Raw genomic sequence first — 25,187 nt, 5'->3', positions numbered from 1 at the left:
GTCCTGCAATTATGTAAATGAACATACTTCACGATGGCTCTTTTTTGGGCATTCTAGAAATGATGCCAAACCCTTAGAATCCTTTGACATTCACAGAGATCTTTTTAGTCTTGCAAAAATACATTACAAATTGTATTTAAACTTTATTAAATCTAAAGTTGAGAAGGTCAGACAGTTGTTGGTAGTTCAGAGTAAGGTTGAAATGTAGTTTTTGTGCTTTTTTTGTTCTTTGCAGCATTCAGGATAGTTACTGAAACAAATATTGTACAAATATAAATTTATATGTATATACATATATATATTTACAGAGCAAAAAAATAAACATACTATTAGACAACATAAATAATATACAGGAAAAGATAAATTGCACAAAAACTCAGTGCTACTGATTCTGTCAAACATCATGAATGCTTAGGCTTTGTGCATGGTGCATTCTAGTCTATGCATTAATAATAACCTCCATAGATATATTGGGTTGTAATACTTGTAAAAGTAAGAACCCTGGTGGCTTAGTACTTAACAAGCTACTACAGTGCATTTCGCAGTGTGCATACTGCTTGATGACATTGCTTTATGTTTTCTTTTTATCTTCCACTAGAATCCATTAATTATAGAATAATACAGATGATCTCCAGGAACAGTGAAACAAATTAATAAAGTAAAAGTGACTGTTTGATCTTATAATGTTTATAATATTTTTGCTGATAAAAAATGTGTGTGTGTGTGTGTGTGTGTGTGTGTGTGTGTGTGTGTGTGTGTGTGTGTTTATCGATAAAAAGAAGTCCAAGTAGTCGCATAAAATAAAGAATTCATAAGAGTTATATGTGCTTTATAAGTGTACAAGACTTATTTAAATTTTTCCTGAATAGATTTTGTAGAAATCTTCCTGTTTCTTTAACTAGTTTTAAGAAATAGATATCAGATCCTCCAAAAACATAGTGCCAGTAATTCACACCCCTGAGTACCACCCCAAAAGCCCCCGCTTCTCTCTCTCTCTCTCTCTATATATATATATATATATATATATTCTGCACTTATCACTTTATCACTGAGTAACTAAAGGTCACTTAGATTCTATGGTTTCTGGAAATTAATTTCAAAATAATATTTATTGAAAAAAGGGCAAAAGTAGCATTTTATTGGTTCCAGAGCAACATACTTTTTTTTATAAAGTTTATTAATTACCTTTAAGTTGTACATAATGTGCAAAATTGACTTACTATGCTGTATAGATTTATAATAAGTCATTTATAATATTAAGAAATGCAAGATACAAGTATGATGAGTCATAAGTAAGAATTGTAATTCTTCTTTGCTCTTATTAAGAATAATAATCTTCTGGTTTATATTGATGGATTTCTAACAGGGCAAGACTAAAGATAGATGCTGGCAAAAACATATTATGATAAAATTGCTCTGATCAAAACTCAACATGGAGCTCCCCCTAATATGATAGATATGCTTAAAAACTCTATTTGGGATGAAATTTAGTAGTGATCTATTTAAACAATCAATTTATTTGGGATTGAAATGATCTATTTTTACAATTTCTTTCTTGGATGATTTTCATTTTACACTACTCCTATCAGCAATAAACAGGTGTGTTGGAAAACTGCAGCCCCAAAATAAGAATCATTATTTTGATTACTGCCAATAAATAAACATATTGGCGTTAAAAAAAAAAAGTATATATATATATACACACACACACACACACACACACACACACACACACACACACACACACACACACACACACACACACACCTGTAGGATGATAGATCCCTAGATCCCTGCTTAGATTAGAATATATATATATATATATATATATATATATATATACAGGTTGAGTATCCCTTATCCAAAATGCTTAGGACCAGAAGTATTTTGGATATGGGATTTTTCCGTATTTTGGAATAATTGCATACCATAATGAGATATCATGATGATGGGTCCTAAATCTAAGCACAGAATGCATTTATGTTACATATACACCATATACACATAGCCTGGAGGTCATTTTAGCCAATATTTTTTATAACTTTGTGCATTAAACAAAGTGTGTCTACATTCACACAATTCATTTATGTTTCATATACACCTTATACACACAGCCTGAAGGTCATTTAATACAATATTTTTAATAACTTTGTGTATTAAACCAAGTCTGTGTACATTGAGTCCTCAAAAAACAAAGGTTTCACTATCTCACTCTCACTCAAAAAAGTCCGTATTTCGGAATATTCCGTATTTCGGAATATTTGGATATGGGATACTCAACCTGTATATATATATGTATGTGCTTGATATACACACATGTTGAGTCTCCCATATCCAATATGCTTGGGACCAGAAATATTTTGAATATCAGATTTTTCCACATTTTGAAATATCTGCTATAATATCTGCTAATAATGAGATATCTTGAGGATGGAAACCAAGTCTAAACACAGAATGCATTTATATTTCATATACACCTTAATAATTTTCTGCATGAAACAAAGATTGGGTACATACACAAAATTAATTTTGTTTCATATACACCTTTTACATATAGGGGTAAATTCAATTAAAGTCGGATCCATTCCGACATGCATTTGTCGGAATTGATCCGACAAGCCCTATTCAATGAGAGGCCAAATCCAACTGTTGGATTTGAGCCAAATCCAACTGTCAGATTTAGCCATTCCCGGTGTCCCGTCCTGCTGCTGCTGTCGGTGGCGACCTGGGTGTGCTGTCAGTGGCGGCCGGGGAGCGCTGTCAGTGGCTGCCGGGAGTAAAGAGCCTGGCCGGGGGGACGCCCTGCTATAGAAGTACCTGTGCCCTGCTGCCCCTATAGCTCCCCCGTCTCATCTCGTCAATCCGACTTTTTTAAAAGTCGGATTGAGATTGTCGGAAACAGGGCCAAAACCTGTCGGATTTGACCCCGTTTACAACAGAAGCACGCGGATCGGCAGCTATTCTGCCGTTCCACGTGCTTTCCAATAAGTCGGAATTCCCGACTTGTCAGATAATTCTGGGGTATATTGAATAGGTCGAAACCCCTTCTGACCTAAAAAAGTAGAAAACTGCCATCTTTCCGACAAGACGGAAGTTTCTACTGTAACTGAATTTACCCCATAGCCTGAAGATAATTTTATACCATAATATTAATAATTTTGTACTTTACACAAAGTTTGTGTACATTGAACCGTCAAAAAGCAAATTTGTCCATATTTCAGTCATGCTCAAAAAATTCTGTATTTTGAAATTTTGGATATAGGAGACCTGTATTTATGTTTAATTTATCCAAAGGGATTATTTATGAGAGTGTATAATATATGTAAAATTGTGTAGGTAATTTCAATAAAATACTGGATATTTAAATAGATGTATGGGTTAGTCATTGACAACCTGTTTGATATTCAATTTACAATGTAATCAACATTTAAATATTTATTACACCTAATGTTGGATGCAGCATGCGCATGCTAGTGATATGAGTGAGTTATAGGTCTTATCAGTTTAACATTCCATTCAAGTGTAAATGTTTTTATGAACTATGCTCAACTTGTATGTAGGTTGTTTTTTTTTTTTTATAAAACATCCTGAAATGCAGCTTTTCAATATTATTCAGTACATTGCAACACTATAAATGTCCTTGATTTTTGCAGAAAAATAATTGGTTAGATGAGAATATAATAAACTACTGTAGAAAGCATTTGGGCATACCTAAAATTAAGTAGTCTGCATTATAGTGTTTCATTTTTCATCTAGTAGTCAGATATAGGTTTATTAGGCTAGTGGGTGTTGGTAGTTTAACAACAGCTGAAAGTCTCCAGTGTTATTAAAATTTTGCAAAAGAGTTTAGAATGAACGATCTTTAGCTATTCAGTAAGGAGAGAATTTGAATAAAAACTGAGATAAACAATCTATGTATTTATTTTTTTTACACTGAAAGATGTTATCTGTTAAATAGAAAAGCAAGAGTAGATTGTAGCCTTGCAAATCAATAATATAAAATCCAGTCTTTATACTTGTCCTTGGTATAAAATCTCCGTAAGTGAAAAAGTAAAATTTTGTTTATTGTTTATTTTAGATTGTACTTTCCTTTTTGTTTACTTTAGTCTAACACTTTGATCTCATTTAACTTGTTTATTGTAAAAAAAATTAATAAACCTATCACAACATGCAATTTTATATTGAAATTTGAATCACTGACAAATTGTTTACTGTAGATTTTGTTTTTCTATCTGTGTTTTTCTACTATTTTCACATATGTCCTGTCCTTATTTATCACAGCCAGCTTTATATTTAGCATTGCTCTAGTATCCTAGTCAACAAGAAAGCCAGGACATTTTTATTTTAAACGTTTAAAAAAAAAATATGGCTAATAGTATGCATTTGAAGGTTCTGGATGCAGCGTTTTAAAGGGCAATAATATTAAGTGCAAAACCAGTAGAGTTTTGCATTTAATATAATTATGCTGTTAAATCCTTTGGCCAGAATCAACGACAAACTGAAGTCATGAAAAATATAGTGAAGACCTACATTTCTTTTTAGTACTATGGATGGAGCGTGCAGGAAAGAGAAACAGTATTGTCACTGGAGTATGTTGCAATCTTCATTTTATACAGATATGTAATACAAGAGAAGGGATTGAACTCATACTTATATTTATCAAAAAGTAATTAAAAGTAATTTGTATTCTTTTAAAAACTGCAGAACAAATATAGGGTTTTATATAGGTTTTTAAAGCAAAAAAGTTTGAAATGTTTAATGGGAGAGGCTCACCAGACCTGGGCGGAATCAGTCAATTTTGAACAAGAAAAAATATTATGCATAGAGAATAAGAATCCGTAGCAATGCACCAGATTCACAGTGCAGAAAGGAGATTTTGCTTATGTAGCATGATAAATATCAGTGGATGCAGACTTCTATTTTGTGAGACATTCTTAATTTAGAGGATGCCTTTTTGCAAACACATGTTGAATGTCCTCTGAATTAGCGTTGTTTGTGTACCATTAATTTCATGCCTTTAACACCATCTAAAGACCTGTAAATGAATGATCTATGTACACTATAATTACAATTAGCCATAAAATGGACAAATGTACATACATAAAATGAAGACAGCCCAATGGCGCCTTACTCATACTTACTGAAGTGAAGTGACTGTAAGTAAAATCGTCACTGTGACCAACGTGAGAATTTTTATCATTGACCACCATTTTGCAGAATGTTGATCTATGTATCTTTGAGGACTAGCATAACTTAGTGAGGATGCGCATTTGTGTATACCTGGGCATGGAAGACATGTATACAGTATTTATGCACACATTTGTATAATTTGTGCTCTTGCCATGTTTAGAAGAAGTGCTTTGTGCCCCATACCCACTGGTGTTTATTCTATACATTTTAATAGTGCATTGAGGTCTGGTTCTAGAAACCATTGTTGCTAGTCTTACAGTACTTAGTTACTACTGCTTTTACTAACATTTCCTGTTGTGGCAGCATTTCTTTGTTTCCTGGTGTTTGGAATGCATTTTTTAACCAATGTACTTACTATTGGGTACGCCTACAGGATACTCAGAATACTAGTGAAAATGCTAATAGTAAATGCATGTTAAAGGCAACGTGCGTTCAGTCGTGTCAGTACTAGTTGATGCCACCAATGCCATTGAGTATTGACCTGTCCCGATACCCTTTAATTATCCCACTAGCACTGACACAAATAGCAGGGGGGCAGCTAGAAATTCAAATTACCCCGACATGTAATGTATTGTCTGTTATTATATCATAATTATTTTATTATATCCATTTTTAGTACATAGGAGTTAAGCTGTTAACACAGCAAATTTATTCCCTAAAAATGTATTGATATAGGGCATAAAGTGCATCTCAGACATCTTTTTCATTTTTAAAAATTACATTCAAAGGGTTACTTTCTACTTATGCCAATGGTAAATTTCCAGGGGCTGATTGATACCCCGGGGCTATCAAATTAGCCCCAAAGCCAGCCTGATGCCGGCAGTTATCAGGGATTTTTTTTTCGGGGCCCACTCAGGTTCCGTAAAAAATCCCCAAAAAGTGCCCTGTATTTGCAATCACATCCTCAAAAACAGATAGGTCCTTGAACTTATCACGGATCCTATGCGTTTTCACAAAAAAAAAAGGTTTGGCACCAGTGCATTCCTTAATTTTTGCAAGGGCGCTCAGAATTCTACAGGAGCGGGAAGGTTTGTGGAGTAACATGGTTGTCAGCACAGGGGATTAGAAAGAATTAGGCAGAATAAAGTAATTCTTAATAAAGTACAAAATAGGTGCACCAGTGCGCCCACTTTGCAGAGCAATTCAAACATTTCAGACTGCAGGGCGAGATTACTGAAATGAGAAAGAGAGAGGTGGAGATGGTCCATTTTAGTGGGCTTCCGTTCCCTGTGAATGCACGCATAGCCATTTTCACTGTAGAAAGACCAATTCTGATGCACCTTGATCTCATGATGAATTTAAGCCATACATTAGGCTATATTAAGCTGTGCTTTTTAAGAAAAAATTCAGTTACAAAAGTTTCAGTGTTGAGAGTTGAAATTTCCTCCTGTGTTCACAAGGACTAAGAATACCATCTAAATCTATTACATGCTGGTTGACCCCGATCACATCTAGAAAGCACTAGTGCTAATTATTCCCATCTGACGTCACTACTACTCTCAAACTCTCAGCAACTTGCTGCTACTCCACACATCAGAGTTGCCGACATTCTGGCTGCCCAGTTCAGGAGAGGACAGCCAGGTCAGCATAGCATGGATCAGTACAAGAGAGCGTGCGAGTCATAATGGGCGAGGCAAGACAAATGGGGGGGGGGGGGGCATGGTTTCCTTGATCTTGCCACCATGGCTACACACCTGCTATACAATGCTGAGATTACCGACATTGCACGGCAGGCGGGGGGGGGGGGGGGGGAGCTTTGATTAATCGCATCATTGTCAGGGTAACTGGTGAGGGCAGGCAAATTTTGGGATACTTGCCCACCTTTCTGGGGGGGCCGGGGGAATACCACCAGATATTCAGGAGCTTCCTGTCCGTTCCGGGAGAGTAGGCGAGTAGGCCACACATTTGTAAATTGTTTGGCAAAAGTGCTGCAGGATAAATGGGGTGTGTATCAGTTATGACTCAGCTGGTTTTGCACAGATGTACTGTACTCAGATGCTGACACATTATGAAATACAGCTTCAAACTAGTGTCTAGGTTTGCAGGGAAGTGGGAAAATCAGACGAGGCACACTGCAAAATGGCAAACATAAGCTCGCTGCCACTAAGGAACCATACCTTTCATTATTATTTTTTTTATTTCCACTTATTATACTTCTAAATTTAGCCTCAGTTGTGTATTAGATTAATCATGAGGGGACGTTCATGATGTGCAGAGCTGGTGTAGAATACAAGTGTTGTTTGCTCCTCTACAAGTAAGCAATCATCCTTAAAAATGGGCCCTTCTGCCCCTTTATCTAATTTTAATCATGCTCTGCAAAATGAGATCTCCTTTTTGCAGTTTTCCACAACAATAGGCTGTTGTCATTACTACCGATTTACTCTGCAAATAAAAGAACGTATCGCCATCTTGCAACATTTTACACTGCACCTCCACAGTTCTAATGGTCTACTATAAATATCCTGCTGTTCCAATAATAAGCATCGGTTTGTCAGTGCATTCAAATCGGTGGTTATTCTTAAATTGTGAGGTCCCAAATGCCTGCCCACTAACATAAATAAATTACTGAAAAGACCTCAAGCTCAGTAACAGGGAGCACATACTCTGTGTGCTGAATAATAAATGTCCACCTTACCTCACCCTGTGCTGCATTAGCTTTTAGGCAGATTTGCTGCCTACTGTATATGCCAGTTAAACACTATTACATACCCGTATCTCTCTTAAGAAAACAAAATAGGACATAGTTAAATAGATTTTGAAACCAAACACAATTTCGTATGCCTCTTCAAACAGAGCTATAGCTCCAAATTAATTGTCATTTTTAATGCTGAAAACTGGCTTGTAGGCATTACTACTTTTTTCTGGGATTTTAATTAGAGCTTTCACGCAGACAGAGGGCCTGATTGTGTGTGAAAATGCGGACGCATCTCGGGGATATCTGCATACTGTATCTGGGCATGCTCAGATATACATATGTTCATGGACAGAATTCACTATTCATGTGGATTGATCCGTACGTAGATGGTGCACACTATCCTTAAATGGGCATTTCTGGTTGGTGACCATGTGTTCTGTTTCATGGGAGTGCCTTGGAGGAGTATGCTGGCTTCTAACTCGTTCGTCGCCTGCCGGCAGAAATTGGACACCTGTTCCAGACGGATATGGGCTGGTGCAATGCCAGACACTAATGATGACAGTTGTGACTGCAGAGGGCGACATGGCCTTCCACATGCAGGTACACAGATTTTTAGTATACATGGGCGGGTTCTCACTTTATCTTAAGGAAATACTGTACGTAGGCTGCCACGGTCAAATGCAACTGCGGATGCGTCCAACCAAGATCCAACCTAGTGGATTTCCCCCAAACTGTGCAAATAAATTGTGTATTGTACCCAGAGCAACCACTTTGAAATTAGCTTTCATTTGTCTGACAGTGCTAAATTGCCAATAGATTAATAGTTGGTTTCTATGGTTTACAGTACATCAAGTAGCCTGTACTCTAGTATTACTGGATAGCCAAGCTCATGCAGAATACCTCTGCTTATCTAGCGATCCTGCACCAAGAATGTGAAAAAGCTTGTAAGTGTCCCATATAGCTAAAGTAAGTTTCAGAATCCAGAAATGTGATTTCTTGTTTCCGTTATGGGCATCTGCAGTGACACTGTGAAGTTGGCTATATATATATATATGCATGTGTGTGTGCTAGTATAGGTTTGATATGGTATTCCAAGCTTTCTCTAACTATACAGTAGTAGTAAGTTTACCACTACAAAAATTGAATGATGAAGGGTCCTATTCCTGGAACGCCTGCCTTTTGTGCTGCAGTGCACTTGGTAAAGTCAGGACTTTCCACCTAGAAAAACCTGATTGACATAATATAAAGGTGGGACTGCCTGTGACTGCATCAAACCCATGCTCACTCTGCCATACTAGTAACATTTCAAAGTCTTGTGCCAACAGTTACTGCACTAGAATGTTCACATTTATTACCTCTGCAGGGGGCACAACATTATAATGAGCACATCACTTGATCTGGTTTGTAGGACTGATTTAATTAGTGGTATATACAGATTAGAATGTAACATAGGTAATTGATTTGTGTTTATAATTGATTTATAAGGAAGTGTTGAAACTGCTCTGTCCCTGATTAATCAACAGCCCCTTAAGAGAGAAATAATATAGACTGGAAAGTACTAAACAACATGGCATTCAACATGTATATTGAGAAACTGAGTTATTTCATGGCAATTGGCACTATTTACGTGGCAATCAATAACCGTACTTTTGTACTCAACAGTGGGAAATTATTATTGACAACATTTTTGGCAAGTTAACACATTAAATATCAGTCTTCACACTCAAATTTCTGTTTGTTAAATCTTGCCTGTTTTTTTTTTATTTTTGCTTTATTTTTTTTTATTTATTTTTTAGTAAGAAATGCAAAAACAATCTTTTATGCACAGCAAAATCTGTAGTGGTTTATAGCACAAAAAATAAAATAAAAAATATTTTCTTAATTTAAACCAACAAAGATCTCTGAAAAGAAAGCATTTACTTGAGTTGCATAACGATTCCAGTGTTGGTGCACTTTGTAGTAGTGTGTTATAATGCAAACCTTTACATCACTGGACCAGCTAACAGCAAAGTTGCACTTCTGCAACATGATAGGTCTATACAAGTCTTCCACGCTGTGAAGGAAGTACTGTACCTGTGTCCTAATTAGTGGATTCTCATTATATACTTTGTTTATATTCAGTCTTCTAGCTAACATACAGTATGTACACATATTGGCTTTCTTAAAGCTCACAGTACCTCATTTCCGTTTTTTTAATGCATGCATTGACACTTAATCCTTTCTTGTGCAAACTGTACACCGCTTTTATAAACGTTCCAGAATACATCTACAATCATGGATTAAAGGATCAAGAATGTCAGGCTTTGCAGTACACTGGCTCTTAAGGGCTTTCATTATTACACGCTGCCATTGAGTCATTATATGGATTGTTATAAAAGGTAGTTCCTGAACTATTTAACTAAGCAATTCTTCATGCCATGCAAAATTAATAGTTTTTGAGGTTTTTCCCTTTAAGTTCACAGACGTTATCAACCTCTAGTGCTTTTAAGAAAAAAAAAGTCTTTATTGCTCTTTGAGCTAGTCACATGCTGGTCTCACGTGTCTGACAGTAGCCTATTTCGCCAGTGTCAGGGTGGATTTCTGGGATAAATAAATGGTTTTCTACTTTGCTTTCCTCCTGATTATTGTCCGGGTTCCTGTCCTCTCCTGCCAGGTAAATGTCCTGAGTACAGTTTACATTGATATTTTTTTGAAGAGAGAGAATATCAGTTTCTGCAGTCACGTTGTTGCCTTCATCCTGTTCCTCGGTGCAATTGTTTTTTATGTCCTCCTGAGTTTCATGATGTGCACCACATACCTGCATGAAGTCATCGTCTTCTGTGTTGATTTCTGTAAAGCTGCTTCTCTTCTTTGAAGAGAGTGAAACAAGGATGGGGTTTCGAGAAGGTGACGTTGAAGGTCTTGAAAAGCCACCTGATTGTTCAGTTTGTGGCTGTGTTGGTTGTTCCGATGAAGAATAGTCTTGCAGAAAAACTGTACTTAACTGAAGATGAGTGTACAATGGATGATCTATTGTACTTTGTGGTAAAGTGCTTGTCAGTTTTGTTGGATTTTGGAGAGTGCTGCTATTTGATGGTTTGAAATTAACTTTCAGGGATCTAGCCTTAAGTGGGTTGTTAATTTTCTGTAAACTCTGGCCATTGTCCAGTTCATTACTGACCTGCTCTTGCAAAATTATTTTTGGGGTTCCACTATCACTTTTGGCAGGTGCCTCAGATAACTTATATTCAAAGGTGACATCTTTGGGAGCAAAACCTGTATATTTTGAACGTGGCAGGTACTGAGACACTTTGACCTCTTGGCTGCCTTCCTCAGGCACAGGATTTGAAGGAAACCTAGTTTCCAAGTTACATCCTTGGAATGGCGTAAGAGGGGACCTTTCTGCTTCTGTAAAATCTGTTGCACAACTAGCAAAGCTATCAATGCTGGAAACACTTCTCATGTCCGTTATTATATCTTTTGGAGCAACTGATAGCTGGTTTCTCTTTGAGGAAACATCTTCCATTTCTATTTCCTCCTCATATGCAGGAGGGATGATAGACTGCTCATGGTATGCAGAGTTAACACTGGGATGGGAATGCGTTTTGGTGATCTCATTGTACAACTCTTCTAGCTTCTGGGCACTGAGATGCTGTGGGCTGGAAGAAGTGTTTAATAGTTCCTGAGAGTCATTTTGGCTGACCTCCTGATATTTATTATCAAATGATTTATTTGAACTTGTTTCAGACATTGTCCTACGTGCCCATTTCCATCGGCTTGGAGACAAATGGTTATCATTAGCTTTCTCTACTTTGTTAGATCCATCAGCGGACTTATCTACGACAATATCAATCAGCTCCATGCTGCGGGCAAATGCATCTTTCAGATTCATGGACACAATGCTCCCATTTCTTTTTGCTCTTTCAAGCGCTTCTCTCCTCTTTATTGCCTTCTCCTGCCTCTTCTGCTCTTTGTAAAATTCTGAGAAATTGTTAACTATGATTGGAATAGGCAACGCTATCACTAGCACTCCAGCAATGCAACAAAGACCCCCAACTATTTTACCAAGCAACGTCTTGGGATAAATATCTCCATACCCAACAGTTGTCATGGTTATGGTGGCCCACCAAAAAGATGCAGGTATACTTGTAAATTTTGTGGCATCTTCGTCTTTCTCTGCAAAAAAGACCAAACTAGAAAATATCATTATCCCCATTGCTAAAAATAATATCAATAATCCCAACTCATTATAACTTCTCCTGAGTGTGAATCCTAGTGACTGCAGACCTGTTGAATGTCTGGCAAGTTTAAGGATGCGCAATATCCTCATAATTCTGAATATCTGAACCACCCTTCGAACGTTCTGAAACTGCAGAACACTCTTGTTGGATTCTGTAAGGAAAATTGTAACATAGTATGGCAAAATGGCCAATAAATCAATAATGTTCAGTGGCCCTTTAAAGAACTTCCACTTGTTTGGTGAAGACAGCAAGCGTAGGAGATACTCCATTGTGAACCAAGCAATGCATACAGCTTCAACATGTGCCAGCTGTGGGTTGTCAGTTGGATGTCCAAACTCATCTGGCACTTGCAAATCAGGTAGTGTGTTCAGTGATAATGCAATGGTCGAAAGCACAATAAATAGGATTGATATAATCGCCAAAATCTGAAAGACAAGATAAAAAAAAGTCATATTTAATATGAGTATGTTTATCTGAATTATATAATAAACTAAAAGTGATTGTATGTAGAGGCGTGCATTTCTAATATTCTGAAATGCTTTCAAACATGTGTATGTGCTAGCATAAACACAGCTGCTTCACTGCTTATTCTTCAATGCAAAAATCAATTGTTTGACACCAAAATGAAATGGACAATAATAGTAGGATTACATAAAACTTTCTAATTTCAAATTTCCCCTGACTTGACCCAAGAACAAGGATAAAGGTAAATATAGATGGATACAGAAGTCATTCCTTAAAATTCCACTTGTGTATCTATTTCCTCTGCTCACTCTATGTCCAGGCATGCTCAGGTTCAACTCTCTATTCTAATCATGCCATATTGGCCATGAAAGGCATGTATGCTGATTTGATAAGAATGTCAATAGCTTGCCCTAAGAAATTTCCACTAAGACTATGTATCTTCTTCCACCAGGGTTTGGAAGACTTGTTTTTAATGGCTTAACTGAGAAAACCATGATTATTATTATTATTATTATTATTATTATTACATTAAAGAATCTTGCAGAGTTGGTGGTATAGACTACGTAACAGGGTCAGAAGGCTTCCTCACTAAGAATGTTTCTGAGTGTGGAAGCTTACTTGGTTTGGTGCAGGGGAAAGGTTGGTACTGAAAATGGTTGAACTTTGGTAGTGTGTGGCTTTAGCTAAGCCTGATCACTCTGGCATGCTTTAATGAGATCTTTGTTATCTCTTGACTATATAATGAGAGATACTTGGGCATATCTAGAGAGGAGGGGACCCGTGTGCAGTCTCCTGGTGTGGGCCCCCTCCTCTCCCATCCCGTAGCCAGCAGCAGCGCTGATAGCACTCTGCCTGAGCGCTAGAGACTCCGAAAAAATGGCACGGCGGCCATTTTTTTGGGAGACCTGCATATGCGCTGTAGACTCTGGCACTGTACCAGAGTCTCTAGTGCTCAGACAGAGCACTAACAGCGCTGCTGCGGCTGCCGGCTACGGGACTCGAGAGAGGAGGGGACCCACACCCGGACACCAAAAAGATAAGTATATAGAAGAAATGGGTGCGGTGTGGGCCCCCACTGGACCCAGGGGCCCGTGTGCACCGCACACACTGCACCCATTGTAGATACGCCAGTGGAGATACTGCAACTGTTACACAAATATCAGCTCAGTTAATTAGGAATTGTCTTCAAGGGGTGTGGATACTCATAAAAAAATAATGTCAAATATTTCCCCCTTCTAGCAAACAGCGATCGACCAAAGAGAGGGCCAACATGCCAGTCACCCCAACTGATATGTTATTCATTCTAGTAGGTAGCAACCTGCAGTTTCAAAGCTATCCAATGCTCTGAGGCCACATCCTCAGTCCTTTACGCCAGTGTAAGTGCAGAAACCAAACTCCCCGGCAGTGCCTATTCGGGGTAAGTAGTCTTATATATCATGAACATGCATAATGTGGGGTCTATCATGGTATGGGGATTTTCAGATCTAATTTGTCTCAACTTTCCAATGGGATAGTTATGTAAAACAGGCGAATAAGGTTGTGTTGAGACAAAGCACTGCCTAGTTAATTACTAGAATACTGGCCACCAGATGCTGCAGAGGCGGTCAGTGTTACCACCCCTGTTTCTTTAGTAGTAATTATATGGGAAAACATGGAGCTATAGTTAAGCAATCCTATAGGCTGGGTGTGATGGTGGTGGTGGTGGTGGGGTGACTGGACTGCACACACTAATTTCAAACCTATGAGGTACCTGCTGATTGGCCGCTCAGGCCTACATATTCACACACGTCTTAAAATAATAAGCAGAAAGGTGGTACTATCCGTATTGATAAAATAAATTTTTTAAACTATACAAGAGTAATGTCAGAATCGGGTTGCTATGGACAACACTGCCTTTTTTTATGTATGAGTTCATATGCTTCCTCATTCAACTTGTGATTCTAAATGTAAATCTTTGGAGGGGTATTTCTAATTGTATGAATATAAGATGCTTAGTGACACAGAAAGTAACCCATTTATTAATATTAGTGCTGCAGCCTCGAAAGTCAACATTCCTAATTGACGCATATTGTAACAAATCAGAACTTTGTTTTGTCTCCTATTTATTATTCCATTGTCTTATGATCCTAAGCAGTGGTTTGCTCAGTTCCAGCAATATGCACATCTGCAGCCATCAGGCCTCTTGTGTAAGCATAATTTACTGTCTGCCGTAATGTGTAAAAAGGAGGACTGTCTTCCGTAATGTGTAAAAAGGGGGACGCTGTCTGCAGTAATGTTTAAAAAGGGGACGCTGTCTGTTGTGATGTGTAAAAAGGGGGACGCTGTATGCCGTAATGTGTAAAAAGGGAACGCTTTCTGCCATAATGTGTAAAAAGGGGACGCTGTCTGCCGTAACGCGGAAAAAGGGGACGCTGTCTGCCGTAACGCGTAAAAAGGGGATTCTGTCTGCCATAATGTGTAAAAAGGGGACGCTGTCTGCCGTAATATGTAAAAAGGGGAATCTGTCCGCCGTAATGTGTAAAAATGGCTCTACCTGGTGGAGTGGCGCTACTGTGCGGCGTAATTTGAATAATGGAGACTACTGTGCACCGTAATAGGAATTGGTATTATTTTGTGGCCACACCCCTTCCCCACGAAGCCACGCCCCTATATTTTTTGCACGCGCCAAAAGTGGACGAAACACGTTGAGGTTTAGTCTGTCGATTCTCCCCAGTCTAACAATAGTATTAAAAAAACACACACAAATTGTCAATTACCAAAAAGCTTCAAACCAACAAAAAAAAGCATAAAACCTTATGAATATCTTTCCTTACACACTGTGTAGTTGCTAAGTTAATATATATGAATAATATATGAAATAAAACAATAATATGCAATGTCACACACAAACCATACGAGTGTATACTATTTATAACTAAGTTCAGTCTACAAAACACTTGAAGTAACAATTTAATTAATACATCTAGTAAATTAATATCAGCAGTGACTAATGACTGCAGTCTGTAAGTGCTGCATTTCAGAAATTCACATTGACATGAATAATGTTTACATTATAGGTGTGGAAATACATTTTTAGGCAGTATTCAGTAACATAATTGCATACATCAGCAGAATATTTCCATAAGGCTGCATGCTTTAGTAGACAGCATGTTTACCAAGTCCTTATTTTTATTCCTAAAATTAACCCAGTATAAATTGTGCCTCTGGATGCAACTGCCATACTATATATTAATACATTTTATTTTACAGGTATATAAATAGTATACACTTGGTTTTGTGAAACTTGGTAATAAAGTCAGCTTATGTGCAAGCTCTGCAGAATCCTAGCCTACATTAATTGCATTATTTACAGGTATTATTGTAGTCTTCTGCCTGCTGGGAAAGCTTAAATCTCGGCAGCAAATGTTAAAATATAAATGGCAGATCAATAGCATTTTCTGGATTTGCAACATTTAACAACATCAGCATACACAGAAATAAGACTAAGCATTGTAATCATATAAATTAAATACAGCATATTGCTTGAAATTATTTACATAATGGAAGGAAAAAGATAAATTAGAAGTGTAACATCACAGGGCAGTACCCTATTAGCCCCGATGCAGTTTCAGCCGATCAAAAGGCAGGATATTGCGATTAATGACTGGTGGTCATTATCGCGGTATACAATTATACCGCCTTTAGGCCTAAACTGCGGGCCGCAGCCGGGAGCCTGACACGGGTGCTACCCAGCTGCGACCCGCGTCAGCCCCCATTTAGACCGGAGTCACCAACCCAGCAAATTGAGGTTGCCGGTGTCGCAACGGGGGCGGCGCTTGGAGGTCATATGATCTCCAAGCGCCGCCCGCTCATACACTGTAAACGGGAAGCCGGGACGTGCGATCCGGCTCCCGTGTACACTGAACAGTTTGCCGGGTTGAACACGTGTTCAACCCTGCAAACTACCCGAGTTGGAATACCAGGTCACTCGAGTCGGATTATTCCAACTCTGCCATTTACACCGAGCAGCAACACGGGTTATGCACGTTCATGTGCAATAACCCGTGTTATATGCTGCCGGTGTAAAAGGGGTATTAGAGGCTGTTTTGATTGGCCGAAATTGGACCCGCTATTGCACAAAAACGCATGGGATCGGGGTTAAGTGCCCAATCTCATGTGTTATCGCAGCTTCGGCGGCCCCTTATCACAGATTATGCTTCGGGTGCCTGAAGCCCCCAAAGCCTAATCCCCAATAAGTGTTGACATCGGGGTAAAAGGATGCCAGCATCAGGGCTAATAGGTTAGCCCCCGGTGATCTTATTAGTGCCGTCTATCGTGTACAGCTTGAAAAGTTAAACTATCTCCATGAACAATTCTATATTGTCTCTTCAGCATTTTCTCCACTGCTGCGGCTGGTATCTCAGTTTACAGCACGGATCAGATGACTGGGGTCACAGAGCAGGAGCACAGGATCCGATGACTGGAGCTGACCAATCACTGGCCCTGGATGCAGGAAAGTGTGTTAGCTTAGTGGAAATGGGAGGCGGCGGGAAGCAGCCGCAGTGCATGCAGAGTCACTGTCCCAGCGTATTTTTTGCGATAAATACCTTGAGAACTGCAGTGAGAGGATTCGCAGGGACAGAGCTTTGTCACAAGCTCTGGCCCTGCATGCCATATTTGGTACATTCCTGCGATGTATTCAAATATCACATTGTGCATTTAGGCAAATGTATCACATCCCATCTGAGATATGGTTTGTGATAAATATGCCTCTAAACGACATGAAACAAAGACCACTTTTTGTCATTGCCCTGTATATAGCTTAAATGTATAGTCATTTTCAAAGAACTGAAACTAAGGTGAGTTTTAATGAAATATGTTAGTTTAATAGTTTTTTCTACATCTGTAATCCAAAAATGGTTAAGTCACTATGTTGACACTCACAATGTCTATAGTCACAGTGTCTACACAAGTGTCTACAGTTCTGACGTTAACATTGTTCAAATGTCAACTTGTGAAATGTTGACATTCTGCACAATGCTGACACCAGAGTTAGGCTGCAGGGGAGTAGGGTTAGAGGTAGGCTCTGGGAAGAGACAGCTAGGGAGGATGCGAAAGGGGGAGGGTTAGTGGCAGCTTACTCACTGCAGATGACTCCATAGGAACTCCGTGTCAGCTGACCACCAAACCACAGAAGGCTGGAGCCGCACCACCAGGATTGTTCTCAGTGTGAAATGATGAATGTCAAAAAAACAAAACCATGCCACCAAAGCAAGCGGTAAACTGTGTTGCAAAGGAATGTCACCGTGAAGAGTTAGAAAAGGTTTTTTTTGAGAAACACTCAAACTGTGCATTGTATCATTTCTGTTCTTTAGGGTCCAGACTTATCAAGCCTTAGAGAGTGATAAATTGCACGGTGATAAAGAAGCAACCAATCAGCTCCTAACAGTCTTTTTACAAAAACACAGGATGAAACATGGCATTAGTTGATTGGCTGGTACTTTATCAGCATGCAATTTACCCAGTGGTGGGATTCAGCCGGTTCGCACCGGTTCTTCAGAACCGATGCCTAATGTTAGGTATGGTTCTGAGAACCGTTTGCTAATGAGCGCCGCCAGCATAGGCGCTCGTTACCCCAGTAGAGCTTGCCGCCGCTGCCCCCGCAGCCCCCGCGGTAGATTGAGACGCGCTGTGGGCTGCAGAAGCGCTTCTGTACCATAGCAATGGAAAAAAACAACAACCAAAAATGGCCGCCGCCAAGGAGGAGACAGACGCTAGAGGTCACATTTGACCTCTAGCGCCTGTCTCCTCGGCGGCGGGCATTTTAAGAGGGTGTTTTTTTTACACTACTATGGTACAGAAGCGCTTCCACAGCTCCCAGCGTGTCTCAATCTACTGCGGGGGCTAGCAGTAACCACTGATGCCCGCACCCACCCTCCCTACTTTACTGATGCAGCGGCCAGGAGATACCTGGCAATACACAGGAAAGCCCTGGCAACGCACAGGAGACCCCTTAGCAACACGTATGAAACCCCTGGCAACGCACAGGCGACCCCTAGCAACGCGCAGGAGACACCCTAGCAACACGTATGAAACCCCTGGCAACGCACAGGAGACCCCTTAGCAACACGTATGAAACCCCTGGCAACGCACAGGAGACCCCTAGCAATGTAAGTGGCATTACTGTGTGTGGGCACAAAATGGTGTCAGGGCCATAACTGTGTGTATCATAATATGTAATTGGCTTTACAGTGTGTGGCATAACGCATAATGGGGCAGATGTATTAACCTGGAGAAGGCATAAGGAAGTGATAAACCAGAGTGATAAATGCAAGGTGATACACGCACCAGCCAATCAGCTCCAATATGTAAATTAACACTTAGGAGAGGATTGGCTGGTGCGTGTATCACCTTGCATTTAACACTGGTTTATCACTTCCTTATGCCATCTCCAGGTTAATACATCTGCCCCAATGGGTGTTATTTGAGTATTAAATGCATGAATTATTAAACTACCTTTCGGTATACTTAAAATGGTCATTAGGACATAGAACCTGTTATTAATTAATTTGAATCCCACCACTGAATTTACCACTCTCCAAAGCTTGATAAATCTAGGCCTTGGTGTGTTTCAGTAGTTATAAACATGATCATATACAGACTAGCCCTAATACACCATGCAGCGCAATATGCCTGGTGTGAGTGAGCTGACAGGTCCCGTGCAACTCTGCTAAGATCGAACGTCTTTTTTGCTGAAATTGCATCTTAGTCGCAATGTAATGTGGCTAGTACATATCAGGAGACTGTGCTGATTCATTTCATATATAACACATATATTGTGTGTGACTGAGTCTGTATACGAAGCAGACAGAACTTGTATTGGAAAAAAAAGCTGTGACTGCTACATTGTAGCACTTCATATACAGATTCAGAGACTCAGTCACACACAGATATGTGTCACATCAAATGAATCAGCACAGTCTCCTCTTGCATTCTAGTCACATTGTGTAGCAACTAAGATGCAAAAAAGACGCTCGACACTAGAAGATTCTCACGCGACCTGGAGTGCCAAGAGGGGCTGTTTGGCGTTACTGCAGCAAAGATGGATGAGGACGCATCTGTACAGTGTGCAGGCTCATAATGACTACAACAACTCCACAAAACTAGAAAAACAGCCTCAGAAATCCAAAATTGAGATATAAACTAGGGGTAAAAAATCTGATAAGGTAATAAATATCAGTTTAGGTAGATTCATTTGACACTACCTGATATCAAAAGTACGGGTGTATATGAGTGAAGGAAGAATATGGCCAAAAAGGCTGATATAAAACCATACTTGCTATCCCGGAATGTCTGCAAGACTCCCAAATATTGGGTAGTTCCCCCCGAACCTGAGAGAGCATCCAGCATGGCAAGGGGCTTGATAATGTGATAAGGGCTGCCATCATAAATTGTGGGGCCCGTGACTGACAAAAGAGACAGCCCCCCCCCCAAAAAAAAAAAAAAGATTATGCCACACTGCTCCACCCCTATGTGTTGTCACACACCATGATGTTACATATAGATGGATCGTTACAGACCCGCAAAAATGATTTACAGAGAGCTGATGCACAGGGAATGCGTGTTTTAAGAAATCTTCCCTGCGCATCAGCCTGCCTTTGATGCGCAGCCTGGTGCAGCTCTTCAGATATCGGCAGTAGGAGCCAGGAGTGGGCCCTCCTCTCTGTAAGGTTCCGAGACTCCAGTCCCCGCAGTCCCCCTCTGACGGCGGCCCTGGATGTGATTCCCTGCAATCATATCATTATGACCCCGCACACTGCACCCTGATACTGCAATTTCCTGTATAACGCTATGTGGGCGTGGCCATAATGAAGTAAATCATGGCACGTTACCTGAACCAGAGTGGAGTTTCCAAAAGTCAGCAAGTATGTTTTAAACTAATAATAATAATAATTTTATGTATATACCGCTCTTTTTCCAATAGGACTCAAGGCACTTAAACTAGAAATTGTGCAAGGGCAAATATGGTATCAGTGGAAGCATAGATGTGCAGATGGGCATGATCAAGGTGACCGGCGTTCGGGATGTCGGCGGTCAGAATACCAACAGCGGCATCCTGATGGAGAGAATCCTGACAGGGTTTCGGTAGGTATACTTACCCTTCCGATTTACCCGTCCAACCCCCCTCCCCACTCCCCCTCCCCTGTCGAGATTTCAGCATCAGCATTTTGACTGATGTCGGAATTCTGGTGCTGATCTTCTGCCTATGTTTTGGTATTGCAGCGCCGGGATTTTGACTGCCGACATCCTGAACGTATCCCATGCAGACAGTGCCCAGCATTTATTATATGGGTGAAGAATTAAGGATGGGCACAGAACAGGCAATAATAACATAATAACAGCAAATGTATGGTCACAAATTCTAATAATTGCCCATACTAAGTCAGAGAAGTGGTATGAATAATATTTGCATGTAATTATAATATAGTGAGGGCAATGCACTGCTGGTCTGTGGATCTGACAGACAATAGTGTGCTTAGGAATGACAGGGAGACCACATTGATAGATATTCATGAAGACAAATGCTCATTGGAGTACAAATCATTATATAGAATTTCACTTATTAACGCCAATAAAGACAGCAGCAAGGTCTTCATTATGGCTGATACTTACTACTACTCCAGTATTCAATGGGACAGTAAATCTAGTGGTTCTAGCAAATGAAGCACATTTTACCTAATGTAAAAAGTGATTATCTTCTCAGGTAGTAGAATAAGCAACTGGAAGGAGAGCGTGACTGTACTTGGTATTGTATTATAGCATGGATATTACAGGCGGGATGTAATGCAACACAAGATCGCCGGAGGTGCGAGATGCCGGGCGATCTTGGATGTTTTTTAAGGGACAATCACTTACAGTACAAGGTATGGTTTTGCCTTGTGACTGTCAGAGATCGGCCAGCATCGCGCACCGTCGGCAATCTCGCCATACACTACACATACTGGTTCTCACAGACAAATGCAGTCACGTTGGTGAGTACGGAGATACAAAAAGCAGGTATTTTTGAGAGGCTTAATGCAGAAATGGCTTTACGCTTATATATAGTATACTATCAGAAAGCATGGACAGCAAGCTGGACAATGGGCCTAATTCAGACCTGATTGGTGCTGTGCGTCTCAGCCCTGCAATCGCCTTTGCCTGATTGACAGGCAGAGGCATTCGCTGGGCGGGAGGGGGCAGGCCGGCAGCGTTTGGCTGCCATTTAGGGGGCATGGTCCGGGCAATACAGGCGTGTCCGGACCTTGCGGGGGGAGGGCAGCAGCGGCTGCATGACGTCACACGCAGACGCTGCGACCCTCACAGCGACTAGTAGCTCACTGACAGCGCGCAGGAGCTGAGCTGGCAGGGAGCTACTCCTACAGTACAAAAGCACTGCATCTGTGTGATGCTTTTGTACTAGTGCGGGTGTGTCGGGCCAGACATGCGGGGTGGACTAACCCTGTGCTGGGCATCTCCCCACATGTCAGTGTGACTAATCGGAGATGTGCTAAATTTAGCACATCTACGATCAGGTCTGAATTAGGATCATTGTTCATAATATCTTACACAGATACGTTTCAAAACCGATAAGAAAGTGGATTTTCTTGACTCTTTACTATGAGTACATTGTAGTCAGAAAAACACAGCAGCATAAATGTTATGGGGCTGAGGCTGAGTTGCTGGCAAGTCTGAATCATATTCTGAGGTGGGTCCATCTATGTGGCTTCTCTGCCTTCCTCACTTTTACTGAAACAGCATTCACACCATTGCTAAAGCAGGTGATATGTGACTGAGATGCCTATGATCCTGAACCGTCCCCAGATGTGAGTGCTTTATGGGCAGGTGGAAAACTGCTAGATCCCGCCGCAAAACGGAAGTGCGTTCAATTAGGAATTAGGCCCATAGTCCATAGAAAATTACAGAATGTGATACAGGTTGAGTATCCCATATCCAAATATTCCGAAATACGGAATATTCCGAAATACGGACTTTTTTTAGTGAGAGTGAGATAGTGAAACCTTTGTTTTTTGATGGCTCAATGTACACAAACTTTGTTTAATACACAAAGTTATTAAAAATATTGTATTAAATGACCTTCAGGCTGTGTGTATAAGGTGTATTTGAAACATACATGAATTGTGTGAATTTACACACACTTTGTTTAATGCACAAAGTTACAAAAAATATTGGCTACAATGACCTTCAGGCTGTGTGTATAAGGTGTATATGTAACATAAATGCATTCTGTGCTTAGATTTATGTCCCAACACCATGATATCTCATTATGGTATGCAGTTATTCCAAAATACGGAAAAATCCCATATCCAAAATACCTCTGGTCCCAAGCATTTTGGATAAGGGATACTCAACCTGTATTACAATTCTGCAGTAAAATTACCTTACAAGTGTCATGTCTTGCTTCATTTTCACATTTACATAGGAGTTTCCTTTTAATTACAATTATTATTAGATATAGTACGGTCTCACAAACAAAAGTAATCACATCTGATCTTCTGCCAATCACAACTGTTTTAACAGTGGATCAGAGATTCTCTATTATCCCTTGATCATAAAACTGATGAATGGAGCTACCCAGTGATAATGATATGTCACTTTATTTTTGGGGAGCAGCAAATTGGTAGAGGAAGTCAATGATAGCAACAGCCGTGCTACTTACACTAAGTAGCAGATCAGTGTCGGACTGGGCTATGAGGTGGTACAACAGTTGTATTACACCGGGGGCCCCTTAAGACTAAGAGACCCACTGCTATCCAGACCAGGAATAAGTTATCCCCTAAACCCCCTTCCCCCAGACCATTTTGAGCATTGTCAGATGAATGGAACAATGCAGAGAGCAGGGTGGGTCCCACTGCCTGAGGGACCGGCCCCTTTACCTTATGCAGGCAGGGCTGACCTTGTGTGTGCCGGACCGATAGAGGAGTCCTGCCACCTATCAGCGCTGATGATCACAGCTACATACAGCCTCTAACAGACAGCCGTACATTTTTTCTGATTCACTGCTGTCTGAGAATTAAAGGCAGCTCACAACCGGTGTAACTGCCACTGTCAGAGTCTTCCTCACCAAGTGCCAAACTGAGGAAAGCATAAGGGGTGGGGGCTCTTGTCAGTGACAGAACAGAGGCCGCTGTGTTCCTGCCCACACCAGGGTACATGCCCCCTGTTCTCCACACCACACAGGACATTGTGTTTGTACCCCTGTCACCCACTGTCTCTCCCTGTCACCACCTACATTCTGCTATCACCCTCTGCCTCCCCCCGTCACCCACTACTGTGTGGCAAATTGTGAACTTGGGTTGGGGTAGAGAAGAGGGGCCCAAACTATATTTTTGCATCTGGGCCCACCACTCGCAAGTTCCGCCACTGTCCAGCACAGAATGCAGTGGTAGGAGCCCATGCTTAAACAGTGTGGCCAGCCATCAAAGAGGCTTGACTAACCATTAAAGTGCATGATCTGGGCCCCTATAACTAATAGTGCATGCATGATAATGTAGCAGATAACAGCAATGCACTCTAGAAAATTCACCATACTTCTGAGAATACAGTATAATGTAATATATGTATAATCATTAAGCACAGTTAGTGCCGCTTCCCCACAAGGTAAACCCCAAAGGGTGCATTTAACACAGATTTTTTTTTTCTTGCAGCTTCCGAGGCTGTAAGGAAAAAATCTGCATTAAATGCACCATCTGAGACTTACCATGCGGGGTAGCAGCACAAATTAAATAGCCCAGGCCCCTGAATATCATACACTTGAGATGATAACTGAAAACACATTCATGAAACTTTGATATAAATCACTGCTTAGATGGCAGGTTGAATTTGGGATACAATATGGGCACTGGTCTGTGTATTTGACAGTCACAGTTTACTACTATTATTATTATTATTATTATTATTACACCACAGTTATTTATCTGGTGCCTACATATTACTAAGTCCCTGCCCCAGTGCCTACTTTCTTCTGATTGGAATAGACGTCATGAGCCCTGCCCTGTGAGACAGTAATGCTAACCAGTGCACCATCGTGGCATCTAGTGGTTTTACTAGCATTTGGAGCCCTCTCTGTAGGCATTCCCAATGCATTTACCAATAACGTGAATGCAAAAAAACAGAATATAAGATACAACGGTTTGTAGTGTCAAATGACTTTTGATGCATTTTATCAGCATTACAAAATGTTAGTAAATTGAATTTAGGGGTATGAGCCCTTAAACTCAAGGGCGTAGCTACCATAGGTGCAGGGAGTGCAGCTGCTATGGGGCCTAGAGCTGAGAGGGGCCCAACTGCCCTGTCAAAGTTACATGTATTATATATATATTTTTCACCATTGAGTGATACATGCTGTAGGGGGGGATCCGGTCTGAAGATCGACAGTGTCTAGGTCGACAATGTTTAGGTCGGCCACTATAGGTCGACAGTCACTAGGTCGACAGGGTTTCTAGGTCGACATGTGCTAGGTCGACAGGTCTAAAGGTCGACATGAGTTTTTCACATTTTTTTTCTTTTTTTAAATTTTTTCATACTTAACGATCCACGTGGACTAAGATTGGAACAGTAAAGTGTGCCGAGCGAAGCGGTAGCGGAGCGAAGGCACCATGCCCGAAGCATGGCGAGCGAAGCGAGCCATGCGAGGGGAC

General features: G+C 40.4%; 1 protein-coding gene across 1 annotated transcript in view; it reads right to left on the bottom strand.

Annotated features, from left to right (window-relative positions):
* Positions 1-267: 267 nt before the first annotated feature.
* KCNB2 (potassium voltage-gated channel subfamily B member 2) overlaps positions 268-25,187 on the bottom strand; it is a 387,610-nt gene continuing 362,690 nt past the window's right edge. The window contains exon 3 of the mRNA XM_063923916.1: positions 268-12,470. Within this exon, the coding sequence (XP_063779986.1) occupies positions 10,347-12,470 (2,124 nt within the window). The 3' untranslated portion in view covers positions 268-10,346. The remainder of the gene's footprint in view (positions 12,471-25,187) is intronic.

The sequence above is a fragment of the Pseudophryne corroboree genome, chromosome 5 (genome assembly GCF_028390025.1).
Source record: "Pseudophryne corroboree isolate aPseCor3 chromosome 5, aPseCor3.hap2, whole genome shotgun sequence".
NCBI classification, from domain to species: Eukaryota; Metazoa; Chordata; class Amphibia; order Anura; family Myobatrachidae; genus Pseudophryne; species Pseudophryne corroboree.
The sequence above is the reverse complement of the archived record's forward strand: the minus strand, read 5'-3'. Positions and strand labels throughout refer to the sequence as shown.